This window comes from Netta rufina (assembly GCF_964035555.1).
Source record: "Netta rufina genome assembly, chromosome: 4".
Taxonomy (NCBI): domain Eukaryota; kingdom Metazoa; phylum Chordata; class Aves; order Anseriformes; family Anatidae; genus Netta; species Netta rufina.
The window spans coordinates 53,229,505-53,253,009 of NC_140127.1; the positions used below are offsets into that span (position 1 = coordinate 53,229,505).

The 23,505-nt window shown below is 41.7% G+C and overlaps 1 protein-coding gene across 1 annotated transcript in view; it reads right to left on the bottom strand.

Annotated features, from left to right (window-relative positions):
* UBE2K (ubiquitin conjugating enzyme E2 K) overlaps positions 1–15,819 on the bottom strand; it is a 37,617-nt gene extending 21,798 nt beyond the window's left edge. Inside the window, exons 1-2 of the mRNA XM_084286412.1 lie at positions 15,459–15,819; positions 740–833 (exon numbers count right to left, since the gene is read on the bottom strand). Coding sequence (XP_084142538.1) covers positions 740–833; positions 15,459–15,521 — 157 coding nt within the window. The 5' untranslated portion in view covers positions 15,522–15,819. The remainder of the gene's footprint in view (positions 1–739; positions 834–15,458) is intronic.
* Between the last annotated feature and the right edge of the window lie 7,686 nt (positions 15,820–23,505).

Below are 23,505 nucleotides of genomic sequence, written 5' to 3' on the forward strand. Positions count from 1 at the left end.
GTCTCTGCCAGCTCAGTAGGTATTACACACAAACAGAACATTGGCAGTTACAAGCACTACTGGGTAAACTGCTATCTCAGAAGCTAAGAGCACATACCTGATCAGTTCAAGGTATTTTGTTTTTAAATATGTATTAAAATTACCTTTCTTTTTTTTAGACTGAAGAGATAGAGATGCATGACTACTGATACCAGCTTTTAACAAACTAGAAAGTCAGCAAGGTAATTTTTGAAGACAGCTGTAGATGAAGCTCTACAACAGTCTCCCACTCCAGTATAAATTAAGTACTGGGACCCATGGATGCCTGAGATCAATCCCAGATTTAGCTTGCAATAGCATCTCTCTCTCAGACAGGATAACACAAAAGATTTTTGAATAACCACCACAGAAATGAATGTATAGTGACATTAGACCATGAAACTTAGTTTCTTTATGCTAAGACACCTAAAACTGTTAGACCTGTAAACAAAGTCAGCGTTGCACCGGTCATACTGCACAGCTTATACCTGTAAACTAACCTTTGATATCGGACAGTCTGTCCTGCTGTAGAACAGATGCATCTTCAGGCAACAGAGAAGTTAAACTTTAAGCTTGAAAAAATGTTTCAGTTCGTATTTAAAAAGCTAATCAGATTTTAAAACACATAGCTCTACATTTTAATGCTGTAAATTAATTTACAAACAAAGTATCTCACGACACATGAAGTCGCAATGACTGCATACACAAAAATATTACTTGCCTTCATATGGTGTGTCCGGAGGTCCTGCTATTTCTCCTCTTAATTCTGTAAAATTTTCATCTACAAGATCTACTTTAATTTGATTTTTGCTCGTCTTAAAAATAAACAGAGAAACAAAGAGTCGTAAGTAAGCATTTGACATACAGATTTCCCCCAAAATAAGATACTTCAAATTTAAGAATCATTTTTATTTTTTTTAATTCAGTAACCCGAAGTGGATGGCTACCTTTCAGTTGGAGTTTTCCTCCATTAAGAGACAGTTTGTGAAGCATTAGAAAATTCAGTATCGTTCGTACTATTGCTAAAATAAGCAAAACAACCCAGCAATATCTCCAGTTATTTTCATTGGTTACATTTTAAAAGGCATTGCAATCTGTCAAATTAGCTATGAATTCTAAATTATTCTAAAATTACATTGACTTAATCACATGTTGCTTTTTGTTTTCTCGTTTAGAGCTATGAAATTAATAATAGACGTATCTGTCACTTTCACTGGGACACAGAAAGACTTCCCCAAACAGAGTGCTCACTATTTCTGAACAATATCATGAACTAAACAGAATATTGTAGCCTTGTTTAAGATCATATTTTCTTTAATAGTTAGAAGTAAGGTACTATTTTATTTATACACTTGAATTTCATTGTCACCTCCTCAGCATTTTCACACCCCACACCAACTTGCCTACAAAATAAAAACACTGGATTTTGATACTGAAAAGTAGTTTCTGGAAAACATATGTTTTTTCAGAAGTGTGTAGCCAGAGCTATACATTCCATTGAATTTGCCTTCCAAATCCAGAGAGCAGCATTAATGAAATTCATACAGATCCTTCAGGCAGTAACATTTTTTTTGGACACTGTGAAGCAAAATTTCGTTTTAGAAAGAGACACTCTGAAGAGGTATGTTCTTGTAGGTTTGTTCTGTAAAATCCCATATACCATGCTCACTGAATACATCAGGGATTTCCTGAATTGAACATTATTTTCTTCAAAGACTTTGTGCCATCTTCCCAGGCCCTTACAACATGAAGCTGATGGTTGCCATCAGCTGGTTCTTAGACATGATGCGAGCTGTTAAGGGTGCAGAATTCACCGAGGAACAGTCAGGACATAATCCCTAACCTATTTCCTTTCCATAAACACGCTAGATATTCCTCCTACCAAAAAAGGTGTCTTTCAGACCACAGTTACTCACAATTATAAAAGATTATTTTGTTTAAATCAAACTAAGTAATAGTTTCACCACGTAAATGATACCAAATGCAAGTTCCAACAAGTTAATGCAGTGATGATTTGGGAGCTTTTTACATCTCTAGTGACACACATTTGCTTTGAAACTTGGGTGAAAATCCCTTAACCCACATGAAGGAGGAAGCACCTGCAATTGCATATTTGAGGACAAGCAAAAGCACACTTCAAAAAACAAGAGAGTCAGCCACAACACAAATTAAGAATGCACCATGCACCTCCAAAATTTAACATCAGTGTTTAGCAACAGGAGTTTCGCTTGTTTAAACTTATATATTTTTTTAATTTTAAACTCAGCATCAGGTCTTGTGTCATCTCGCATGACCTTAGTTAAGACACCAGAGAAGGGAAGGATGCTATTAATAGATCTGATGAAATTATAGTCCTCACGTTTTTAGGTTTTCAGCTTGGCTCTCTTTTCTGGTACCGTTCACAGAAGTTGCCTGACCAGAGTTCAACCAGCAGTTGTTTTTTTTCAAGGACCCTTCCAAAGCTTTGCCTCCGTAGTACTGCGCAGCAAACGGGCAGACTGCCCCCAGAAAGCCAAGCACTGCCAGCCTCTGACCCCAAATCAACCACAGGTAACCCATGCCTCTTGCAAGCTTTCCAAGCTTCCCCCCCTTTATTTTTTAATCCCATCACTACTTTAATTGGCAGGTCACTGCACAACCTCACAACTGTTAAAAGCCTCCTCAACTACAGATTTAGGCAAAATTACAATCTATTAACACCCACCCATTCCTGTCAGAGCACTATTTTCCAATTTAAGCAAGTTTCGTTACCTCTAATATTTACTCCTCTCTCATTATATTTATATCAATTTCCCTTCTCAGCCTTCATTTTGCTGTAAGCAAGCTGAAATTAATTTCTCCACAATTGTTTTCTTTCAATTCCTCCGTTTTACGTCCCCTACCACCCAGCTAGCCCTGTGCAGAGGAATTCCGTGGAGTTTCAGAATCGGTGCTGTGCACACTTTGTTGCTCTCCCTGCAGACACATCACGGCCAGTACACCTGAAAGCCCATTTGCCTTCTTCCATGGCACAAGGCTCAGATCAAGCATGAGAGTCCCAGTTACCTCCTCTTCAGCACCTGCACTGTGCCACCGGAGGTGCTGTCCCTACTTCCCAGGAAAGGGCATTGGTTTAGATAACCACTACGGTTAGTTAACGGGTCACTAAAGCTACCTGCTCAGGTCCTGCAATCACTCTAACATCCGCTGGTTTCTCCGGGCTGTCAACTGCTAAGCTGCTGTCAGCTGCTCCAAATTTACAGCAGGACTTCTTGTTCTTTGCAAGTAAACCCACAATTATGCATCTTGAGGACTGAAGCAAGAGCAAAAGGGGTGAAAACGTCAATGACACAATCTACAGTCAACCCATGCTACTACTTAATTTTCTACTTAATATTTTCACTCTTCTTCAGCGTTTTCTGTAAGACCTTCATCTTCCATCCCAATTAGCACACAGCAGCCCCTCTTGATTGAGGTAGAGAAGAGCAACCCATCTCTAACCCTGTGATCCATTCTTCCCAGCCGGCGAGCCCAGCCCCTCCTGCAAGATGTTGAGCTTACTGTGATAGCTGTGGCCGCTCCCTGGTGCACAGCCTTGAAGCACAGCGGGCTGCATTACACTGTCACAGCATACAGAGTAATAATATAGCTTGGGGATCGTGCTTAGGTTCTGCCTTGCCCCCCAGATAACCCATGTTTCTTCAGCTATGTAAACAGAAACGCAATTCCCTGCTATTCCAGCAGACTTTTCAAGGTGCAACTCAGCTTGACCTTGCCAATTCTTGCTGTTTTCTACACCCCTCGAGTAATAACTAATATTTAACTGTTCCGACGTGATTATTCAACCAATTAAATGGGGAGTGTTTTCCTACAATATTTCCCCTTAATGAGGATCACATTGGATAAAATTACTTCATTTTCGCAGCTCTAACTGAATAAATCCCTGGCCTCCAGCACCATCATCAGAGCTGTCTCTAGAAAGCTACCACCAGCAGCATTCTGTCCAGTGCTCCAAAAACCTGCCTCTGATACCACCACAACCACCTTAGCGGCACAATTTATGAGCCAGCTTATGAGTTTGAGTCAACACAACATGAGCTGACTGTCCAGAAACAGTTCTCCCACCAAGACCTTACTGCTCTTCCACGTCAAGTCCAAAATAGCACCACCTCCTGTTGATTCAGTACCAATTTGGTGACTAAATCACTGGGCTAACAATTCCTCAAATATCTGAGCCATGCCATCACTAGTACCATTAATTTCTGTAGTCCAAAGAAGTTAAGTTCTGTAATAACACAGTTCCCACGAGTATTTCTTGCCAAGATGAAAATGCTCCATCCACACCAAAGTTTCTAGGTGCGTACAAGCCCAGTGCTGTACCAGCAGAACTTCCCACCATCTCATTTGAAAATGATTTTGATCAAGACCGACAATAAATAAGGAGTGTTGAAGCAACATATGCAATGCACAGTGCCATTTCCTCTTTTTTTTTTCCCCTTTATATTTTAGTCAGATTAGGCATCGCCTCTTTTTTCCCCCCTCCTCCTTTAAACACTTCCCCTGCTTCACACCAGTGCTCGAGTTGAGAAGCTTCTCTTCTCAGACCACCCCACCTGCTGAGACCCTCTGCATTGCTATAGTCACGTTTACCCCATTTTATCCTGCCTGCGTGGCAATTAAACCCAAGGATAAAGTGAGGGAGAACAGTCGGGGAAGATTCATGTAAACTTTTAACCATCACAAAAGCATTCTCTAAAAAGGAAACTCAAAGGAATCAATCACTCCTGAGGAGTCATTCTGCGAACATCTCCCAAAGACTGGGCATTAAATCACACTTATCATAGCAGCTATCGATTTCTAACACTTTGACATGTCTTTGCCTGCCTGCTCTTAAAAAAAAAAATGCAGAAGATTACGCTGTAGAGTCTTATTATCTGAATACCTTCCTTGTGTAGGACACACAAGCCATTCCAGCAGAAATCTTGGAGTAAATTCTGCCACAGGAGGACTTCTCAGTACTGTCTTCCCTAATCTATTAAACTGCTTTTGAAGAGCAGCTCTGCACCTTCTAACATCCCTCTCTGCAAAAAAGGGCCCTGTTCTTTGTGTTCACCATGATCTACAAGCATTAACAAGGAGTCCCTCAGAGGGCTCTGTTTGCTTTCTGCGCTTAATCCGTCCTTTCTCCTGAGCCTTCCATGCCACCTCCTCTCTTCTCCCATCTGCCTTTTTTTCCACTCTTTATTTGTATATTATTCATAGCCAAATATCCCCTTTATTAGTCAAACACTTCCACTCAGAATAAAAGATTCCTTAAAAGATTAAAAGCAAAAAAAGGAGCCAAGACAAAACGGTAACGTATCAACAACCCAGGAACACACTAATGCAAGATGATAAAACTGCACTGTTGTTCTCAACATTTCTTTCCCACATAAAATATTAGTTAACACACCACAAAAACAAGCAAACAACCCCCCCAAATATCTCCATGTCAGTCACAGCTACAAAACACAAACTTAATAACGGTGGATGATGGCATACAGCTAAGAAATTCTGCATGTGGTTATAGAACCAACCAGCTCTACTTACTCTCAGCATGACACTACTTTAACATTAGGCCTTTGATTCCTGCATAAGAAGTTTGCTCCATACAAATATAACAATTCAAATTCTCCACTAGGCATCATTATTAACAGTAATAACTTCAGAAACGAAAACAAGTTCATTCTTATCCTGTTATCCACAAGTTTACAAGGCATTGGTAAAGTATTCAAATTAATTCTGTCAGAGTTGCCAAGTTATTTCCTTGCACTTTTTTTAAACAATAGCATTAGCTCTCTCAACTTCCAGCCCAGTGATTCAGCTGAGACTCTCTTCTTCCATATGCCCGATCTTTTGAATTGAAAATTCAAATGCTCGCCCCTAAGAAGTGAAAACTCAAACGCTCACCTCCTAGGCTGCTAAGAAGACAAGTCAACTCACCAGCCTCCCTTTTCACCTCCCTGGTTTTCCTTCTTTGCAAGCCAAGGCTTCATCTTCTCTACCCTTTGCTCTCCCAGAGCAGCTCAGGGTAAGCACATCACATCCAGTTAGCTCACCCTTAGGCAAGAAATGGGAAAATAGCAGAAAGGCAGAACGCATCACTTTATTAGAAAGCAAAACCAAAGTGCAAGGCACTATGCTGCAGCAAAATGGCAAATCCTACTTCAGAAACATTGAGCTTCATACAGAAACTCTCCTAGAGAATCCTACAGAACCCTTCACATTTCACATTCTATTCCACTTCACTATGTTTCACATGTGTTTTCTTGTTATGCATGTTTTAGAAAAATTAAGTCTAGTTTTGTATACTAATAGCAAATAATTTTGTCTATTCATCAATATACTAATATATAACTCATGTACAAATACCTCTAAGGAGATACAAACATGAATACTGGGGAATATTTCTGTAGTACTGGCAACAGACTCATACAAAAGTTTTCATATTTATCACAGTTTTAAGTTAAATGCATCTCTAAAATTTTTCTTTAGAGAAGTGTTTTAACGAGAGACTAAACCTGTATCAGCTTTAAAATTGTGCTATTACCTGCATTTACATACAAGAACAGTACTTGGGGGACTTTTTTCTGTAAGAACACAAAAGATCAGTATTAAACATCTTCATTTTGCAAGAGCTAGACCAAGCCTAACACCAAGTTTTACTAAAACTTTAAGGTATCTAAATGCCATTCTCGCTAATGCTCAGCTGTTCAAACATCACCCTACCAAAATCAGGGTAGCACCAACCAGCTGCCAAGGTCCTGCTGGAAACAGCAGAAAGAAGGGGGTAAGATTTTGTGCAGGCGTTCATCCAACTGCACAGCAGCCACCTGGGTTACAGCTATCTCATGAAGAAGGTTCCTTCTTTTTAACTCAACTCTTAACTTCATTCAGCATGAACTGCAACTAGGAGGAGCATGAAAGCAGGAAGAGGAGACCGGGCTGCAAGAGGAACGTGACACCGCTTCTTGGCACTGCCATAGGACAGCTTAAAAGAATTCTGAAACTTCAGCTCTAGTGTCTGTCTAAACTATTTCTGACAAAATAGCTGTGTCAGTCACGGGCACGCAGAGGTGTAAGTGACACAGCCGTGCCAGCACAAGCTCTGGGAGCAGTTACACAATCATCACTTGTCTCACTCCTGGGGATGGCACAGCTTCACCAGCCTAACCACACCACGCAAGCTGTGCACACAGCAGCATACTTGCACTCTTGTACTGGTGTAGGACCCTCACACAGACATAGGCTGTGTCTATGTTTAACTACGCGTGATATTTACAGTACCTACAAGCATTAATCATGGCAGGAGCTGCAGCAGTGGAACCTGAACCTAATGTGAGTGGCCCTGAGATACTGAGCACCAGTTAGGGACCCCTGCTCTGGATAATGCTGTCCAGGAAAGCCTGAATGAACAGGCAATTCTGCGGGAATGCAAGATGCACGTCCTTCATTTTTCATGCATAGTTCTGTTTTTGATGCAAAACAACTGAAAAACCCTACAGTTAAAAGGATGCTTTAATAAACAGTTTGAATCATACTCTGAATTAGTCACTGTATAAACACAAAACCATTTGAGGCAGATTCTGCAGTCGGTTCTGTAAGTCTGCCCTGCTTAGGTTGCTAGTAATTCTACATACAAAGGAATCACAGGATTCAGCTCATTTTAAATCGATTATGCTAATGCACTCAGTCCCAGAGCTTGAAGACGTGGAAATAGCTCTGAACAGTTTTTCCATGCTAGCTTCCCATATGGACACCCTTATTCCAAAGTGAAAGGGCTTACTCAAATGCCACGAAGGCTCAGAGTTTCCAGAAAGGGAGCAAATAAAACACAGCTACTGTGATTTCCACTTGTATGCGCTACTTTATTTCCTAATAGCCTCTACTACTGAAGTTTTTGCTACATTGGGATGTGTTTAAAAGTACTTTCTCACAGTTCATTTCTAGCTAAAAATAATACATTTGTGTCTCTCGTTCTGGGTCTTGATTTGACTTGAACTAAAATGCTTACCTAACTGAAATCTATTTCTTTGTTTTCTCCCCATAAATCATTGTACAAACCCACTTCTGAAGGCATGTTACCTTAAACCTCAATTTTCCAAAGCAACTAGAATTACACAATCATTAGTCATTTTTTTTTCTAATGAACTTTTGGCTTTACTGGCTAGTAACGAAGAGAGATGATGAAATAAATAAAAATGTTTCCTATGTGTCTCATGACAACAGACAAAAGTAGACAGGATGTCACCCTTCCAACAGAAGAGTGATGTACAGTGTGAGCTCAGCTGTTTCAGGCAGGAGCATAGTCAACCTGGAGTTAAGCAGTGTGACTGACTGAGTTTTCTGGTGTCAGAAGCAGAAGGACTGAATGAAGCTTCTTCTATAGCCAGGGATATTCACATCTCTCTCCTGTGTGGACACTGATGACCAGAGGAACAATCCACAGGCTCAATACAATTCTGTTAAAACACAGTAACAGACACAGACCTAGCCCTCAAACAAGGTTACTTTTGCTGCTCACAGAGGTACTTTGTTTATTATGTGGATAACCACTTTCTGAAATACTTCTGGCAAGCAGATTGAGGTGCTCCCAATTCAAACATTACAACTATTAACACTCATAGTCCTTCATATGATATGGGTATCATATGAATATCATATGGATAGCATATGGAGGGGAAAAGCTTGTTAGGTTAGTAGCACAAAGGTGGACTACGTCCCTGAAGTGCCCAGAGAATACAATTTCTCAAAATTCACAGTCTTTGCGATAAAAGAACTAAATTGCTTATTTTCTTCATCTAAAATGCAAAGTTTTACCTAGTTTGTCAGATACAGAAAGCCTGTGTGTTAAAGCTTAACCAGAAGCATTTTCTCAATTTGATACCATTGATAGTGTAATTCATTTTTACCAGTGTAAAAATGAAGCAGTGACAACAATCCTTGTTAGATCATGAAAACAAGCTAGAAGCCACTTAACAGGTAAGTAACTTAAGAACTACACTAAGCACTGCACTAATTTAACAAGCTTAATGCAACTGATAGACCATTAGACACAGCTCAAGATTGGACTTAACCAGTACTTTCTTGCACAGTCTTGTAATTATACAAGTTACTATGATAAAATATTAAGTTTCTTTAAGTTTCAGACTGAGTAAAGTGAACTAACCTTCAAACTCGTACACTTCTTTCCTATTAAAGCCAAACGCCTGAAAACAAGCACAGAAGAATGAATGGGAGACTGGGAAGGTTAAAGGGTGGGCTGGTTTCTGTTGTCTTTAGGTCCACATAGAGCTGTGCTCAGAAGGTACCTACTGGCAGCTGCAGCCTAGCCCCTAATCCTGAACTGCCTAACCCAGTCCCGTAACCAATGACCGCTGTCTTTCCTCAGGTTTTTAAGAGATTACAAGAGGCAACCAAATGAGCCCAACTTCAATGGAAACCAAGTTTTTCCTGCTCTCCATTAACTCCCAGTATCTCTGGGGTTCTGCCAACAAATACAGACCATTCACTAGAAACCTGGGCTCAGCTGGATACATATTAACAAGAAAAATGCCATTAACTGAAGGCAGGAAGAAGCAGTAGATCTCGCCTTCCCTGCACAAATATTCCCACTACCAATGCTTGGCCAACTCACAGGTCTGGTCAAACCATCACTAGTATGCATTAAGTATACTGAATCATAAATTTACATAGTGTGTTTCATAATGCTGGCATTTATTAGCAGCTACATCATACTTTAAAAGCACAGTTGTATGACAAGTATAAAAATATAAGTAAATTCAGAAAGATCACCTTAGAAGGGAGACTAGTAAGCACTTTTCTTAAAACGCCCTAGTCAATGCATTTTGTTTTGAGCAAAATGCTCCTTAGCTAACAAGAAAAAGTGACTTATGGACCGGCTCCTTCAAAGGCAGAGGTGCACGGATCTGTCCTGAGTTACTTCGTCTAAAGGACGTGGTTTACTGAGAGGATTTAATAGGGCAGTCTGATGGTTGGACTTGAAGGTCTTTTCCAAACTAGATGATTCTATGATTTCCTAGTACAAACTGGAAGACATAACCAAACACACCACCGTGGATTAAGAAAACCAAAGGTGCACAGTAAAGGCATTTCAGTATCCTTTTAGGTGACCTCTGATTATAAGAAACAGCTCTAAACCTTGTCTTGCCTATAATCACAGGCAGAGCTTGAAATACAGAGTAGACAGTTCCTTCCAGCAATGTACAAAGGACACCACTAACAGCTATTTTAAAGTTAAGATCCTCACATTTCAGAGAAACACAGCTTAAAGAGGCGGTAAGACTCACATCCCTTCCGCCTTCATGATTCCAACCCAGGACTCATTCGACCTAAGAACTATGACAGTTTTGCATCCACCAGAAAAGAAAACAAAAAACTGCTTCTAATTTAAAGACAAAGAAGATTCATTATTGCCTTACAATAGTGGAAACTTCTGCAGACAATAACTCTACTTAAAAGTTCTTCAGTTTGTTTCCAGGGAAAACGTTTTGCCAGGTGTGGTGACACAGTTGCAGCCTCTGTGTTACTTTCTTCCACAAATAGGAAAAAAAACACCAATAATTAAGTAAGACCATATATATTACACCACAGACATAGAATCATGTGGAAGAGATATTTGGAGGATATCTAGTCCCACAACTCCTGCTCAAAGTGGGTCCAACACGAGCAGCACAAGATAGAGAGTACGACTAATGGCGTTTTGAGTATCTCCAAGGGCAGAGATCTCACAGCCTCTCTGACCTGTCTGGTTCAATGTCTGACTACTGTCATGGTACTGTCACTCTGGTAAATCCATGTCTTTCCTATACAGAAAAACACAAAATTGTACCCAACACTCCAGGAATGGTTTCACAAGTGCCGGATACAAGTGAAGAACCACGTCCCGCAACCCTCTCACTACTCTTGCTAATGCAACGCAGTATGCAGTTGGCCATCTTTGCCATAAGGCCACAGCTGAAATGCCTTCAACTTGATGTCCACTAGGTCGCAGAGGTCTTTTTCTGCTAACCTGCTTTGCCTCAGCAGTCCCCAGCCTGCACCTACTGATGCATGGTGCCATCTCCTCCCAGATGCAGGACATGGTACTCAACTGTTCGACTCCACGAGGTTCAGCTCATGGGTTCCTCTGCACAGCAGACTGTGCTCCAGCGCATTGATGCCTCCCTCCTGCTCTATTTGGTATCACACACAAGTTTCCTGAGATGCTGAACAGACGTTGGTACCAACACAATGATTTTGGTTTAAAAGTTCTCATTTTTAAGCATTTTTTAAATTAACCAGGCCCGCTCTAGCTCTACTCAGACAGGCCAGCTGCGTTCACTAAGCCTGGACTGCCCTCCACAGACCATTCTTATCAATCAAAGCTTAGACACGTAGATGAGCAGAAAATTGACACTGTTTAAACACTGCTGATTTAACGCCATAACAGAAGGCATTTCATTCCTTTGTATCTGCTTTGGTTCTACGTAACAAATGGGAAAAAATCCACTTTCCAGCGGGTCTTTCTAACGACACCAAAGCACAATAACTAGTAAAAACCTCCATTTTAGTGAAGTCACTTTCTAGCACCCCAAACTGCTTATACAGGAACAAAGTAATGAAGTTTTTTCAAGCCCCAGTTCATGGCTTTTGCAAATAGCAAGAAAGTTGCACCGAACTTAAACTAAATTTTTTGTACCTAAATTTTTTGCACCTAAATTTTTTGCCACCAAGCTGCTGTTTCCACTTGAAACCTATTTTGGATTCCAGTTAGTTACAAATTTTAAAAATTTGTAACTAAAATTTATTTTAATTTTTTTATTTCAAAATTTTAATTGCTCCTTCACCTATCTGCTGGTGCAGATATTCATGTTCTGTAACTGCTGTTGAGTTTAATTTATTCTCAGCTCTATCTGGGTTTACCTCCCACACAGATAAGCTCCTGCATTCTGATACACACGAGAGAAACATTTTGTGGTAGAGACATCAACAACTCTCTCCTTGCTAGGAGGAGGCTGTGTTTACCAGCGTGCTACCTTCAGTACCAGAGTAGTGGTTTCATTACCTAGACTATCCTTTGACTTACAGAGGACCAGAAAACTTACATTTCTACACAAAAAAACAATGAAGGGTTCAAACTTCTTTAGCATAATACCATTCCTTTCAAGCAATACACGTGATGCTTATTAAAATATGAAAAAAATTCACATTAACTTGCCCGATGAACTACTACCACTTCTCAGCGTCAGTCTTTAAATGACCACAAGGTTTTTTTCAGTGTTTCTAGTAATTAAGTGCCAGGTTCTTCCCCTCCTAAGGCAGGTGCTTATAAACAGAAAGAAGGTAAGAATTTGGCTACCCACTGCAGCATTCCAGGAACTTTATTCTGAAATAAGACTAACCTCCACCAAAGCCATCATCCACTTATCAAAAAGGAAGATGAAAAAACTGGGCTACTACTCTCCCTCCAGCAATTTTTGGTTTCTCCATCACGCTGCAGCATCAGACTTTTGTGTTTTGCTACTTTAGAGTTTCGTTTAGCCTAAGCCATGAAGCCAACAAGATAACAAACTAATGAAATGTCAGAACAAGAAAAGAGAAAGTTGAGCAACTGATGCCTTGCCTAGACTAGGATTTGAAGTGTTGTGTGAATTAACTGCTTACTCATGTTAAGTTTTAATACAAGCATAGTCCAGTAACTTATCACATTTAACTTGTCAAGTTACTACCTAGACTAACAGCTTCATCTTTGTTAAAGATTCACCACCTCACCTACCTTAGGATTTTAAAACTTTTTCCTACACACACAAGTGTATGGAGCACTCCTGACAAAGAAATTGTTAGCTTTACCTACTTAATTCAAATATTTGAAAAGATGCAAAGCTACAAGGATCTCTGCTAAATGCACAATATCCCATTCCTTAACTTAATGTCTGAGAGCTTATAATAAAATTAGAAAAAAAATAATGCAAGCAGAGAAAAATGCTTCTGCTGCTCTAGTGTGTAAAGATGTTAAATGCTGCCACCCCTCCCCAAAATATCCTCTCTTACCTGTAAGCCAGAGACTAAGCCATGTCTAAAAGTTGTTTTAATGACTTCCCAGAAACACCACTTATATTAGAAAAAGAGAGGAACAAGTATATTTATTCATATAAAATAGTACACCTTATTTATAGCAAGGATAAACACACTTTTCAGAACTCTTTCTGCACTGATATTTAGAAGTGAAATTTGGTGCTTCCAATACACACTTCAATTGCAGAAGAGATTCATTACCATCCAGCTTCTCCTTTTTAAACATTTCTGGTTCTACCACCCTATTTCAGTCCCCAGATGAGGGCTGGAAGACAGAGCAGACTCCCTCTGTATTCTTTCCAAGTGTGCCCACCCACTCCCCCCAGGCATTTGTGCTCTTAAAGCATCTGCAAGAAACAGAGGGGCTGCTCTTCATGTTCAGGTGTAGCTCAAAGCATCAAATCAAGAATAATTTAAGAGCAGATAATGTGAGCCACTTTGCCTTTACAGAGAGAATTAAACTTCTAAATAACAAATTTAGCATCACCATTTGTGATTTTTTTTTTTTTAAAGAAGCAAGATTTAAGGCTCCTCTTGGCACACAAATTATGCAGAAGAAAACATCTGTTTTCCTCTTTGATTTGTACGCTTAGTTATACCTCCCTATTCATCATCTCATTCCACGTACTTTCATGCTTAGTGGTACTACTGACATCACAGTTTGATCGCCTTTGAACATTCCCAACAGAATTTGGTTGTCTAAGCATTTATGAATGTTCAAGTTCCATGTTCAAGATGCAGGTAGTATATCCTGTAAGCAGCAGTTCTATACGCTTCTATGCCAATATAACACTCATATATGGCTTGCTAATATCAAACTCTTGTGTTATAACTTTAAAATTTCATAATATATTTCATAATTATTATTTGTGGGAAGTTTTGCTCAGTTTAAATAATACTATGAAATGGTCTTTATTTCCAGCCTTCTGTGCTGAGCTCTTCACTGCATAGACTAAAACAGGAACAGAGAAAAAATGTTCCTGGACCAACCTCTAGAGTAAGAAAATTTGGCATGGATTCCCCTTCCCCCACACCCTGAACTGGAGAACATGCTTTTTGTTTGTTTTCCCTGCATCAAGCAAGGAGAAGGTGTTTTGAAGCTGTTATACAGCATTATCAAATCGAGTCGTCTTTGTTCCCACAGGATCAGCTGTTATATGGGGTACCAGGTCCAGTCTTTGTAGCTTTGGTATGAAGATACCCACCTAGAAATTTCTCTTAGCTTACAGGCAATTCTGTAGTCACTGTGCAGGAACTTGGTGACAGCAGCCTGGGCTCTAAAGGCAGCTGTAAAACAAGGCCCTTACGTTTTTCTAGGGGCTAGTTCAAGCTGCATAGCAACAATACTGTTCACACACTAAATTTTAAAGCACATTACCTACTGCTACCCTGAACACGTTTTCATTAAAACATCACCATCTTCAAAAAAATACCCTCTCGGCTTGTCCTCTGTGAATGTGTCCAGATTTCTAAAGCACCAGCGGTAGGAGTTCCAGGCTCACATTAGCATTTCACAAGCATCTAACCTGCAACATCATCCCAAGTAGGACGACAATGACGACACAACTATTAAATCCTATCTGGCTGACGTTCGCCAACTCAGCCCCAGACACAGCAGAAGCTGCACTGATGCAACACTGCAAAAAAGCCGCCGTGTAGGGCCCCGAACAGCTCCAAAACTTCTCTGATGCCCCCTGAAAGCAGCCAGCTTGCCTTACCGACCACCACACGCCCCTCAGGCGCACACCATTCCAGAAACACTCTGCTGAGCAAGCCAGGAGGGCTAGGCAGCGAGACAGAAAGGCACGTGAGGCTTAAAAATCCATCCACCTGAAGGCGAGAACCTACACGGGGGGGCAACGCAAACTCTGCACTGAAGCACCCTCCGCGAGGAGGGATTTACCTGCAAGAAACGCACAAGGGTGAGGTGCAAGGGGGCTGCGAGGCGCTCCCTGCCCCAGCCCCCCCCGGCCTCCCCCAGCGGGCAGGGCCTCGGCTGCGGGGGCGAGGGCCGTGGGCGGCGGGGCAGGCCCGGCAGCGGCCGCCCCTCACGGGGGCTCCCCGCACACGCTCCCGTTCCCCCCCCTCGGCCCCCGGGGGGAAGGGCCCGGCGGCTGCTGGCTCCCCGGGCCTCGCCCTCCTCCCCTTCCCTTCCCTTCCCTTCCCCTCCCCGGGGCCGCGGGCCGGGCCCACCCCCGGCGGCGGGAGGAGGAGGTGGGGCCGGGGGGGACCGGCGGGGCCGCCGCCAGCACCGGGGGTGGAGGAGGAGGAGGAGGAGGGGGAGGGGGAGGAAGGTGGCGGACCGGGAGGGGAGGGAGGGGGGGACAACGGGGAGAGGCTCTGACCTCCTCGCTCTTCAGCACCTCCTTGAACTCCCGCTTGATCCTCTGCACCGCGATGTTGGCCATCTCCGCAGCGGGCACCCCCACCACCTCCTCCTCCTCCTCCTCCCTCCACCTCCTCCTCCACCTCCTTCTCCTCGCCACCGCCGCCGCCACCGAGCCGGGCCCAGCGAGCTCCGCCGCCGCCGCCGCCGCTGGAGAAGTCCCGGCCCCACCAAAATGGCGGCGGCGCCGAGCATGCGCGCTGCGGAGCCCGGCTCCGCCGCCGCCGCCGCTCAGGAGGGGCCGCCGGCTGCGCGGAGCCGAGCCCAGCCCGCAGCGGGGGGCGGCGAGCCCACGGACGGCTCCCGGGGGGTTCCTCCGCCTGCCGCCGCTTCCCCCTCCCTGCCAGAGCTGAGGGAGCGCCCCGGGAGGCGGCCGCCTGCCGCCCGCCCCGTCACGGAGCAGGCTGGGCGGCGGGGAGCCCGCCCGCCGCAGGGCTCGGGGCCTCCTCGGCGGTGCGGGGAAATGGGGGGGCCCCGAGGCGAAAAGCGGCGGCCCCCCGGGGGGACAAGGCGGCAGGGAGCGGCCGGAGGGGTCCCCGAGCAAACACCTGGCTGCCCAGTCTCCTGCTCCAGTCCCCGAGCACAACCCAGCAGTGAGGGCGCATCCCGTGCCCTGAGAATCTGCTCGACCTGTCCATGCAGCAGTTCACACCTGTATTTTCCCCATAAAAATAAATAAATAAAGATAAAACCTCGCTTGGAAAAGCCCCAGTGCCCATCATGTCTCTCTCCCAGCCCAGCTCCTCGCCTTGGGTGCGCTGATGTCTCCTCACACAGCTCGGGGGGGACCCATGGGCCACAGCAGGCCCCGGAGCAGGTAACGGGGAGGCAGCACACGCAACCCTTTTTATGGATCCTGCTACAAGATTTTAAAAGATAAAAGGTGAACATGTCGGGCCTGCCTAATGGACTGTTATATTTTATTGCAGACCCAAACGCTGCAAGCCACAGATGTTGCTCTGTCTGGAAAACAGGAACAGGACAGCAGTAACCATCCCTCCGGCCTAAGGTGCGCAAAATCTGAGCAGTGTAGGTAGATTTTCAGAACAGAGCATGAGATTGCACTTACAACTGTTGTTTATTCAGGAACTGGAGGCTTTCAAGACACTGAGGTCTATAGAAAGATAATGCAGTGCCTGCTCTTTCTGTACGGTGCAGGACAACATACAGCATAGGCGTTTGTCTCAACAAAGCCCATTTCCATTCTCTTCGAACAGATTGTAGTGGCTTCCAGTTGGGATTGTCTGCTTCTACTCTGGCTTTAAGTGCTATCTGTTTATCTCCATTAGTATACGTAGCATTTTGACCATTACATGCACATCAAAGAAAGTATGGGCTGAACAGATTAAAAATAAATAAATCTGGCAGCTATAATGCAGATGTATATTGTTATTTTTCTGTGCATATTTACTTTTCCCCAGTGGTTTGACTGGAAAAAGCCCATTTTCCTGCCACAGTGTTGTACCATGTGCATCTGTTCATCAAATTAGCTCTTCTTCAGATCAAAGCTTGTTTTTAACACAATATACAATGCAGTCTCTCAGATGAGGTTTTTCAGAATCTTTCTGAGAAGGACAGTTTTGGTCTTCTTTCTTTTTAATGACTTCCAGTGTGATCTTGGGTCTTTATCTTCAGAATAATTTAGACATACAGGTCCTGATGATGTGTTTAAGTTCCTTCTGAGGAGGCAGGCCATGACTTCTCTGTACCTTAGGTTCTCACCTGTAAGGTAACAGTAATAACTCCTCTCTGCCACACAGAGCTTTTGGATGAAAGTTTGTTTTATGGCGTGCTGAGCTCCTTTGGACAAAAAATAAACGGGCAGTTCATAAAATCTGCAGGTTAAATGCCTCATGTCTTTTCAGACATCTCATCGTAGTAAAAAGCTGAGCTTCTAATATTCAGATTTTGCTCTGAATGGAGTGGAAAACATGACCTTTATCAAGTGTCAGAATCCTTTGTGTTCCTATGAGTGTGTTTGTATGTTATAGGTAGTAGACATCCAGTAACAGCCACAGTAAAGGGCAGTGATTTTGCCTGGTTTGTATCTAGGTTCATTCCCATGTGCTCACTTGGATTACAAATGTCAGAGTCTGTTACTGCAAAAAGCAAATCAAATTAATATGAGTTAGCATATCTCTTTTCCTTACTATAACACACTCTTTTACTTTGTCCTTAAATAGGCATTTTTCCTTATCTTGCAACTGTTTCATAATCATCATATAGTTTTCCAACCCCCCCATTTTAGTTGTCCTTTTTCTTTTGATTTTCTTTTTGGTAAAAAATAGAGAATATAAAAAGGCTTTTTTTGGGGGGGTAGAAATGAGTAGCTGCAAGGTCTGCCAGCATTAAAATATTGCATAAAATCAGTACCCTGTAGTCAGCATGCTGGGGTTATCATTGTATACCCCCTTTAGGTATACTATATACAATGCTGTAGTTTACTAATTTGCAGAAGAGTCTACAGGGTTTTAGGCCACAACAGGACTGTAGACTAGAAGTCTTCAGACAGTATTTTTTTTAAATGCTTGGAAAGAAAAAAATGCTTTGAAAAAATGAGAGCATACTCAGCCTCTTTGCATAATTTCAGTGACTTCCATGTCTGACTTCATTATATATTTTATAGTATTCGACAATACAAATCTATGTGTATCCTCTGAATTAAGTTCTCATCAGTCTTTTACCCTTAGAAAAACCCACAGACCAAACACTGCAGACACATAGCTCACTTTTTGTAATGTGAAATTTTGTAGTATTTCTCAATTCAGAAGATTGTTCCTTCATTAATCCCATTGTCAATTTAGCCTTATAGCAGACAGTTCTTTCAATAGCAGCTTTCACAAACTAGCTGCAGTGGTCTGTACTTTTGCCTGCGGTCTTGGTCGTAAATAATAAGACTGGGAGGTACGGTTCTGAGTATCCATGCATTTAGTGCGCTTGGCATATTGCTTTGAAATACTTCTGGAAGCAGGAGCAGGAAATATGGTGTATTAAATGAAGTTGTAACTATACAATATTATTGCAGGAGGAAAGTTTATAGTATCAGTGCCTATAAACTGAGGTCAGCGATTTAAGACATCAGCCCAGTCTCAGCAGGAAGAGGCCGCTGTTGCCGATACTAGGATAACCAAACATGCTTAACAATATATAATTTCCCATTTAATATGGGAGATGTTATCCATCCCACAACCTATATGTCAGAAACAGTTCCCCACATTTTCATGGAAAAGTGGCTCTTTTTCATGCACAAATTGTGTGGGCATGCTGGACTCACCGCAAATACAGGACAACCACTGTGTGCATGGCTCATCTGCCTGAGACTATGGATTCCCCTCAACCCCAGCATACTGCCTGAGGACTCCAAGATGCTTATGTCAGCACTAAAAGTGATTTAATTGCTGTTCTTCAAGTTAAGATTCTTGGTGATCTCCTTCTCATTTCCATATTTTGCATATTTTATTCAGTTCATGTCAGTAGTATATTTTTCTGTTATAATTACTCAAGAGAATTTGGACTTATTGTGGTTGTTCCCCATGATAAGAAGAAGAAAATACAATTTCTGAATCTGTAACTTTCCAGCATACAATGCATTTTTACTTCTCTTGCTCTTTTGTGTCTTGCATAACAAGACTTCAGTCCTTGCCCCCCCCGATCTTGGCCTCTTTAGTTTAGAAAAATCAGAAATCTCTCATTGTTGCTGAAGGATTTCTTACCGGAGGAGAGAGCTGTCTCAAGAGATCTGTGTCGTGATTTCAAACACTTTAGAAAGAGGGACTGAAATTGTAACGTATTTTGTATTCTCATTTCACTGTAACATATTTTGTATTCTTATTTCACTTGTCTTCAAGAGGCACCTATGAAAGGATTAACCTTACAGGTTGTGTCAGTATTAGGTGGTATTCCCTTTGCATTTAAATGCTCATAAGCTCATTTATAATATACTTTATTAAGAAATCAGCAACACGTTGGAAGCACAGAATATTGATAAAAACAAGCCAGTTTTAAATTTAACTCTTGTTTTACACCGAATTTACACCTCCAAATTTACACTCTGGGTTATTCCAGCTTGCAGAGAGGTCTGCCTGCCAGAAGCCGTTTTATTTACCTGCGTGGCATCTTGCACATCACAGGGACCGTGAAGACAGATTTATCCCGCGCATTTATTGCCTGCCACGTTGTGTTCCTGTTGTGGCAGCGTCCAGGTGACTCAGCTCATTCCGAAGATTGGCTTTATCATAAAAATAACCAACTGGTTGTGCGAGTTGACCGAGTTTTTTAAGTCGTCGGCTGAACTCTCCCGTTCCTCCTCTCCGTGTCCACGTCCGGTTCCGTGGCCAGGTGTAACAGTGCCCTCTCCTGGGTGGAACCGGGCGGGTTTGCTCGCTTATCTGAGACACATCCCGCTGTTGGGGAGCTCCTTGCCTTGCAGAGAGCTCTTGGCACCGCTGCTATATATAAAGGCTTGTCTCATCTTTCCTGTCAAGGTGTTCAGGAAGGACTTGGAGGGGTTCTGCAGTCGGAAATGCCTGAAGCGGTAGGACAGCAATTGGTGTTCCCAGTGGAGAGATGCTGCCTTCAGTCACGATTCGCTCTCTCTAAAGTTGTGGTTTTCGTGTCATTAGCAGCTGGAATCTTATTTCTTAAAATACAGTAAGTGCACTAACTGAAGATCAGATTTACCTGAAGTCACTTGGTTTGAAAACATATGATGCCACTTGCCTGACTTAGTGGGGTTAGATCAGAAATTAATTCAGCTATTGATTTTACATCAAGCCATCTATGGCTAAACAACATTTAGCAAAATTTCCATGAACTAATTAATGCCTGTGTAGAAATGTTTGGTAGTTTAATAGTAATACCCTATTTTTCTTCACTTGTTAAGGGTTTTCATTAGAAATTGATGTTATGTCCTGGACTTTTCATTAATTTGGTGGCATGGCAATATCTTCTAAATTAGTATTTTATCTGAACCTGATATTTTTCATAAGAAAACCGAGATACAAAGCTCCCTTTTAAGTCCGACAGCATTTTTATTTTTTTAAAACTTATGTTTCTTTGTGGAGGAGTGATTTTCAACTGGTGGTATCTACACCTTGGGACCCAGGAGCTGTTTCTTGTGGGTTCATGAAAGGCAAAAAACAAACAACAAAACACACTCAAAAAAACACCAAATAAATAAATAAATAAAAACAGGGTTGGCTATGACAAACTTCTTGTAATTCTGTGGGAGGTCACAGTTTTTTAAAATGTTCTTAATGAGTGGGCATCTGCCTTGAAAAATTTGGCCTCAGGAGACCAACAAATCGATCAGAGGGAACTAAAAGCATTTCTTATAAGGAAAAAATTGTGAAGCTGTACTCTTTTCTTCCTATTACAAAAAAGAAGATAGCAATCCTTTTGAGGATCCTTTCAAAATGAAAGCAAGTTTGGAGTACAAAAATAGATTTCACAACCTATTATTATTAGTTTTATGAGTATCAGAGTTATAAGGGAAGAGAGGATTTGGCAAGTAATATAAAGGATATAGTTACCACACTGCTTTGCTGGTATATTTTTTTTCCACTTAGAAACATTTTCTGCTCTGACTGAAGAATTTGTACTAGTTTAAGCATTTTGCATTACCATCTAATAACATAATAACTTTTAGTACATTATCAAATCTATGTAACTTTATTTAATAAAATATGGCAGTCTTCATGGATAGATACAAAAGGGACTAAAGAGCTGCCTTAAAAGGGCAGCTGGACAGCTTTTCCTGGACAACTGGACATCATCTTCTCCCCTGTCCTTAGTATTTCTGACTGAATAACAATCCCTGCTATTTTAATGACCATGGGGACTCAAATCAGATTCAGACTGATGCACAGAAAATCTCGGTTTCATAAATGTCATCAGGGCTGAAGCATATACAACCTTGAAGCTAGAAGCTTAGATTTGTTGTTCAGCACAGTAGTAGCCAGAGAAGTAGCTAAATGCAGTGAGAAAGTGAGAGAGAAGATTAAAATGGCACTGATAGTGTGGAGTGATTGCTTGGGGGTGGAGTTAGGGTATCTCATTAGGACAAATTAATTTAGTTAGAATTGGAGCAGCATTTATTGTGAAGCATTAATTGAATGAATATGGGAATCCAGAGTAAATAAAAAATAAAAACACTTTCTGTTTGAAAGTAAATGCAGTAACAGCCTAATTGCACAGCACTGGTAGTAGACTGTGGTCATTAACTGCCAAAATATTTTCATGTTCCTGAAAGTGTAGAAAAGTTACCCACTGGAAAGCTTTTTGTGCACAAAGTGGTCCAACTGTTCGCGTGTAGATCAGATTGGGGTCTGCAGGGTGCTTCCACCTGGCTTCCTCCTTTTTCTTTTGAGGAGACAGGCAACACTTACTTGGGTATTTTATGTTAGAAACTGTTCTGCTACATCACCACTGTGTCCGCTTGGGAGAATGGGATGTGACCTCTTGCTCTTCAAAAAAAATTTTGTGATCTGAGACATAGAGCCATCAATGCAGGCTGCAAAATCGGGATCAAGCTCCTGCAGGCAACAGCTACACATTACACCTGGTCCCTACTCCAAAAAGCTTTCCAGTTATAAGAGATTGTAGATTAATGATGTATAAACAACCACAGTATGGGCAATATACATGCAATAAAATTAGAAGTCTTCTAAAGACTTATTACAATATACATGCTATAAAATAAGCAGTCTTCTAAATAAAATAAGAAGTGAGAACCACAGAGAGGATATTTTCCAGAACATTTTGCATCATCAGTTGTTATGAATCCCTTCAATCTGTTTTGTAGTGCACAAGATTTCTTAGGCATCGTGAAAAGAGGAAAATATAATTCCTTTTAATAAAAAAGAAATCTAGAGCTCTTGAATTCAGCTATTATTACTTGATCTAGCAATTTGGGGATTCTGAGGCGTTTTTGAAGATTCTAACCAGAATTTGAACTTATTTCTAATGAGAGCCATCTTGCTAAACTACAGTATGATCTGTCATGATGGTCACCAAATCCACAACTGATGGAAGTCTTCTGGAACTGTCTAGAATAACAATTTTCAATCTAGTGAAGTTTGTCAGAGATCATCCCAAAAGTGCTCATCCATGACAGATGGGTAATTTATCAAGTTGTGTTGCTGTTGATACCATCCTAACATAGCTGCTAGGACAACTTTGTATTAGGAAAAGAAACTTCTCTATTGATCTCGCTACAGTAGAATACTAATTTAGCTAAATCATTAAGTCTAAATCACTACTCACTGTTTAGACCACAGTCATGGAAACAGTTAATTGAACTGCATTTGTAGTCGTATAAACCAGTAACTACCAACTCAAGAATACAAATTAAGACAAAGTGATTTTGTTGTTTTCCTAATCTAATTGTCTCCAGTCTGGCCACAGGGCTAGCAAGGAAATGGGATCTGGCAAGTTATTAAAGGAAGAACTGGAGGATAAAGTCAGGTGAAACAAACAATATTCAAAGAGTGGATGGTTAGTGCATCAGCTCATGTGCAGTGTCCCTGAACAGAGCAGAAGCAAGCAATTTCTCTGGTCTTTGGATCTCTGTCAGGTACATAATGTTTCACAGACCAGTATCGAGAAGATCCCTACTGCTCTGTGTGCCTTTGTTTTCAGCAGTAGTGCTCGACTTTGTTTCTGGAAGATCCAGTTTGGGTATGAGGAGCTTGTCTTGTGCATTTTCTCAAATGAGGGGTAGCAATTATAGCAGTTTCAGTGAGGTGTAACCCAGCTCATAAAATTCCATTACAGCTTTCCCATCTTCCTGACAGAGTGCAAAAAGATTGCATGGTAAATTGGAAATTGGCACCTTTTAAAAGGCACTATTCTAGACTGTATTTTTCTTTCCCCAATTAGAGGTTAGTCATGCTGGGAGAAATTCAGTCATGCTGGATGATTGTCTTTCAGGACTTTGCAGCTCCCATCCCCTAGTCCTAGGAATGCTGTGGTTGGTGTTACGCTGTTGGTCCCTTCCCTAACCATAC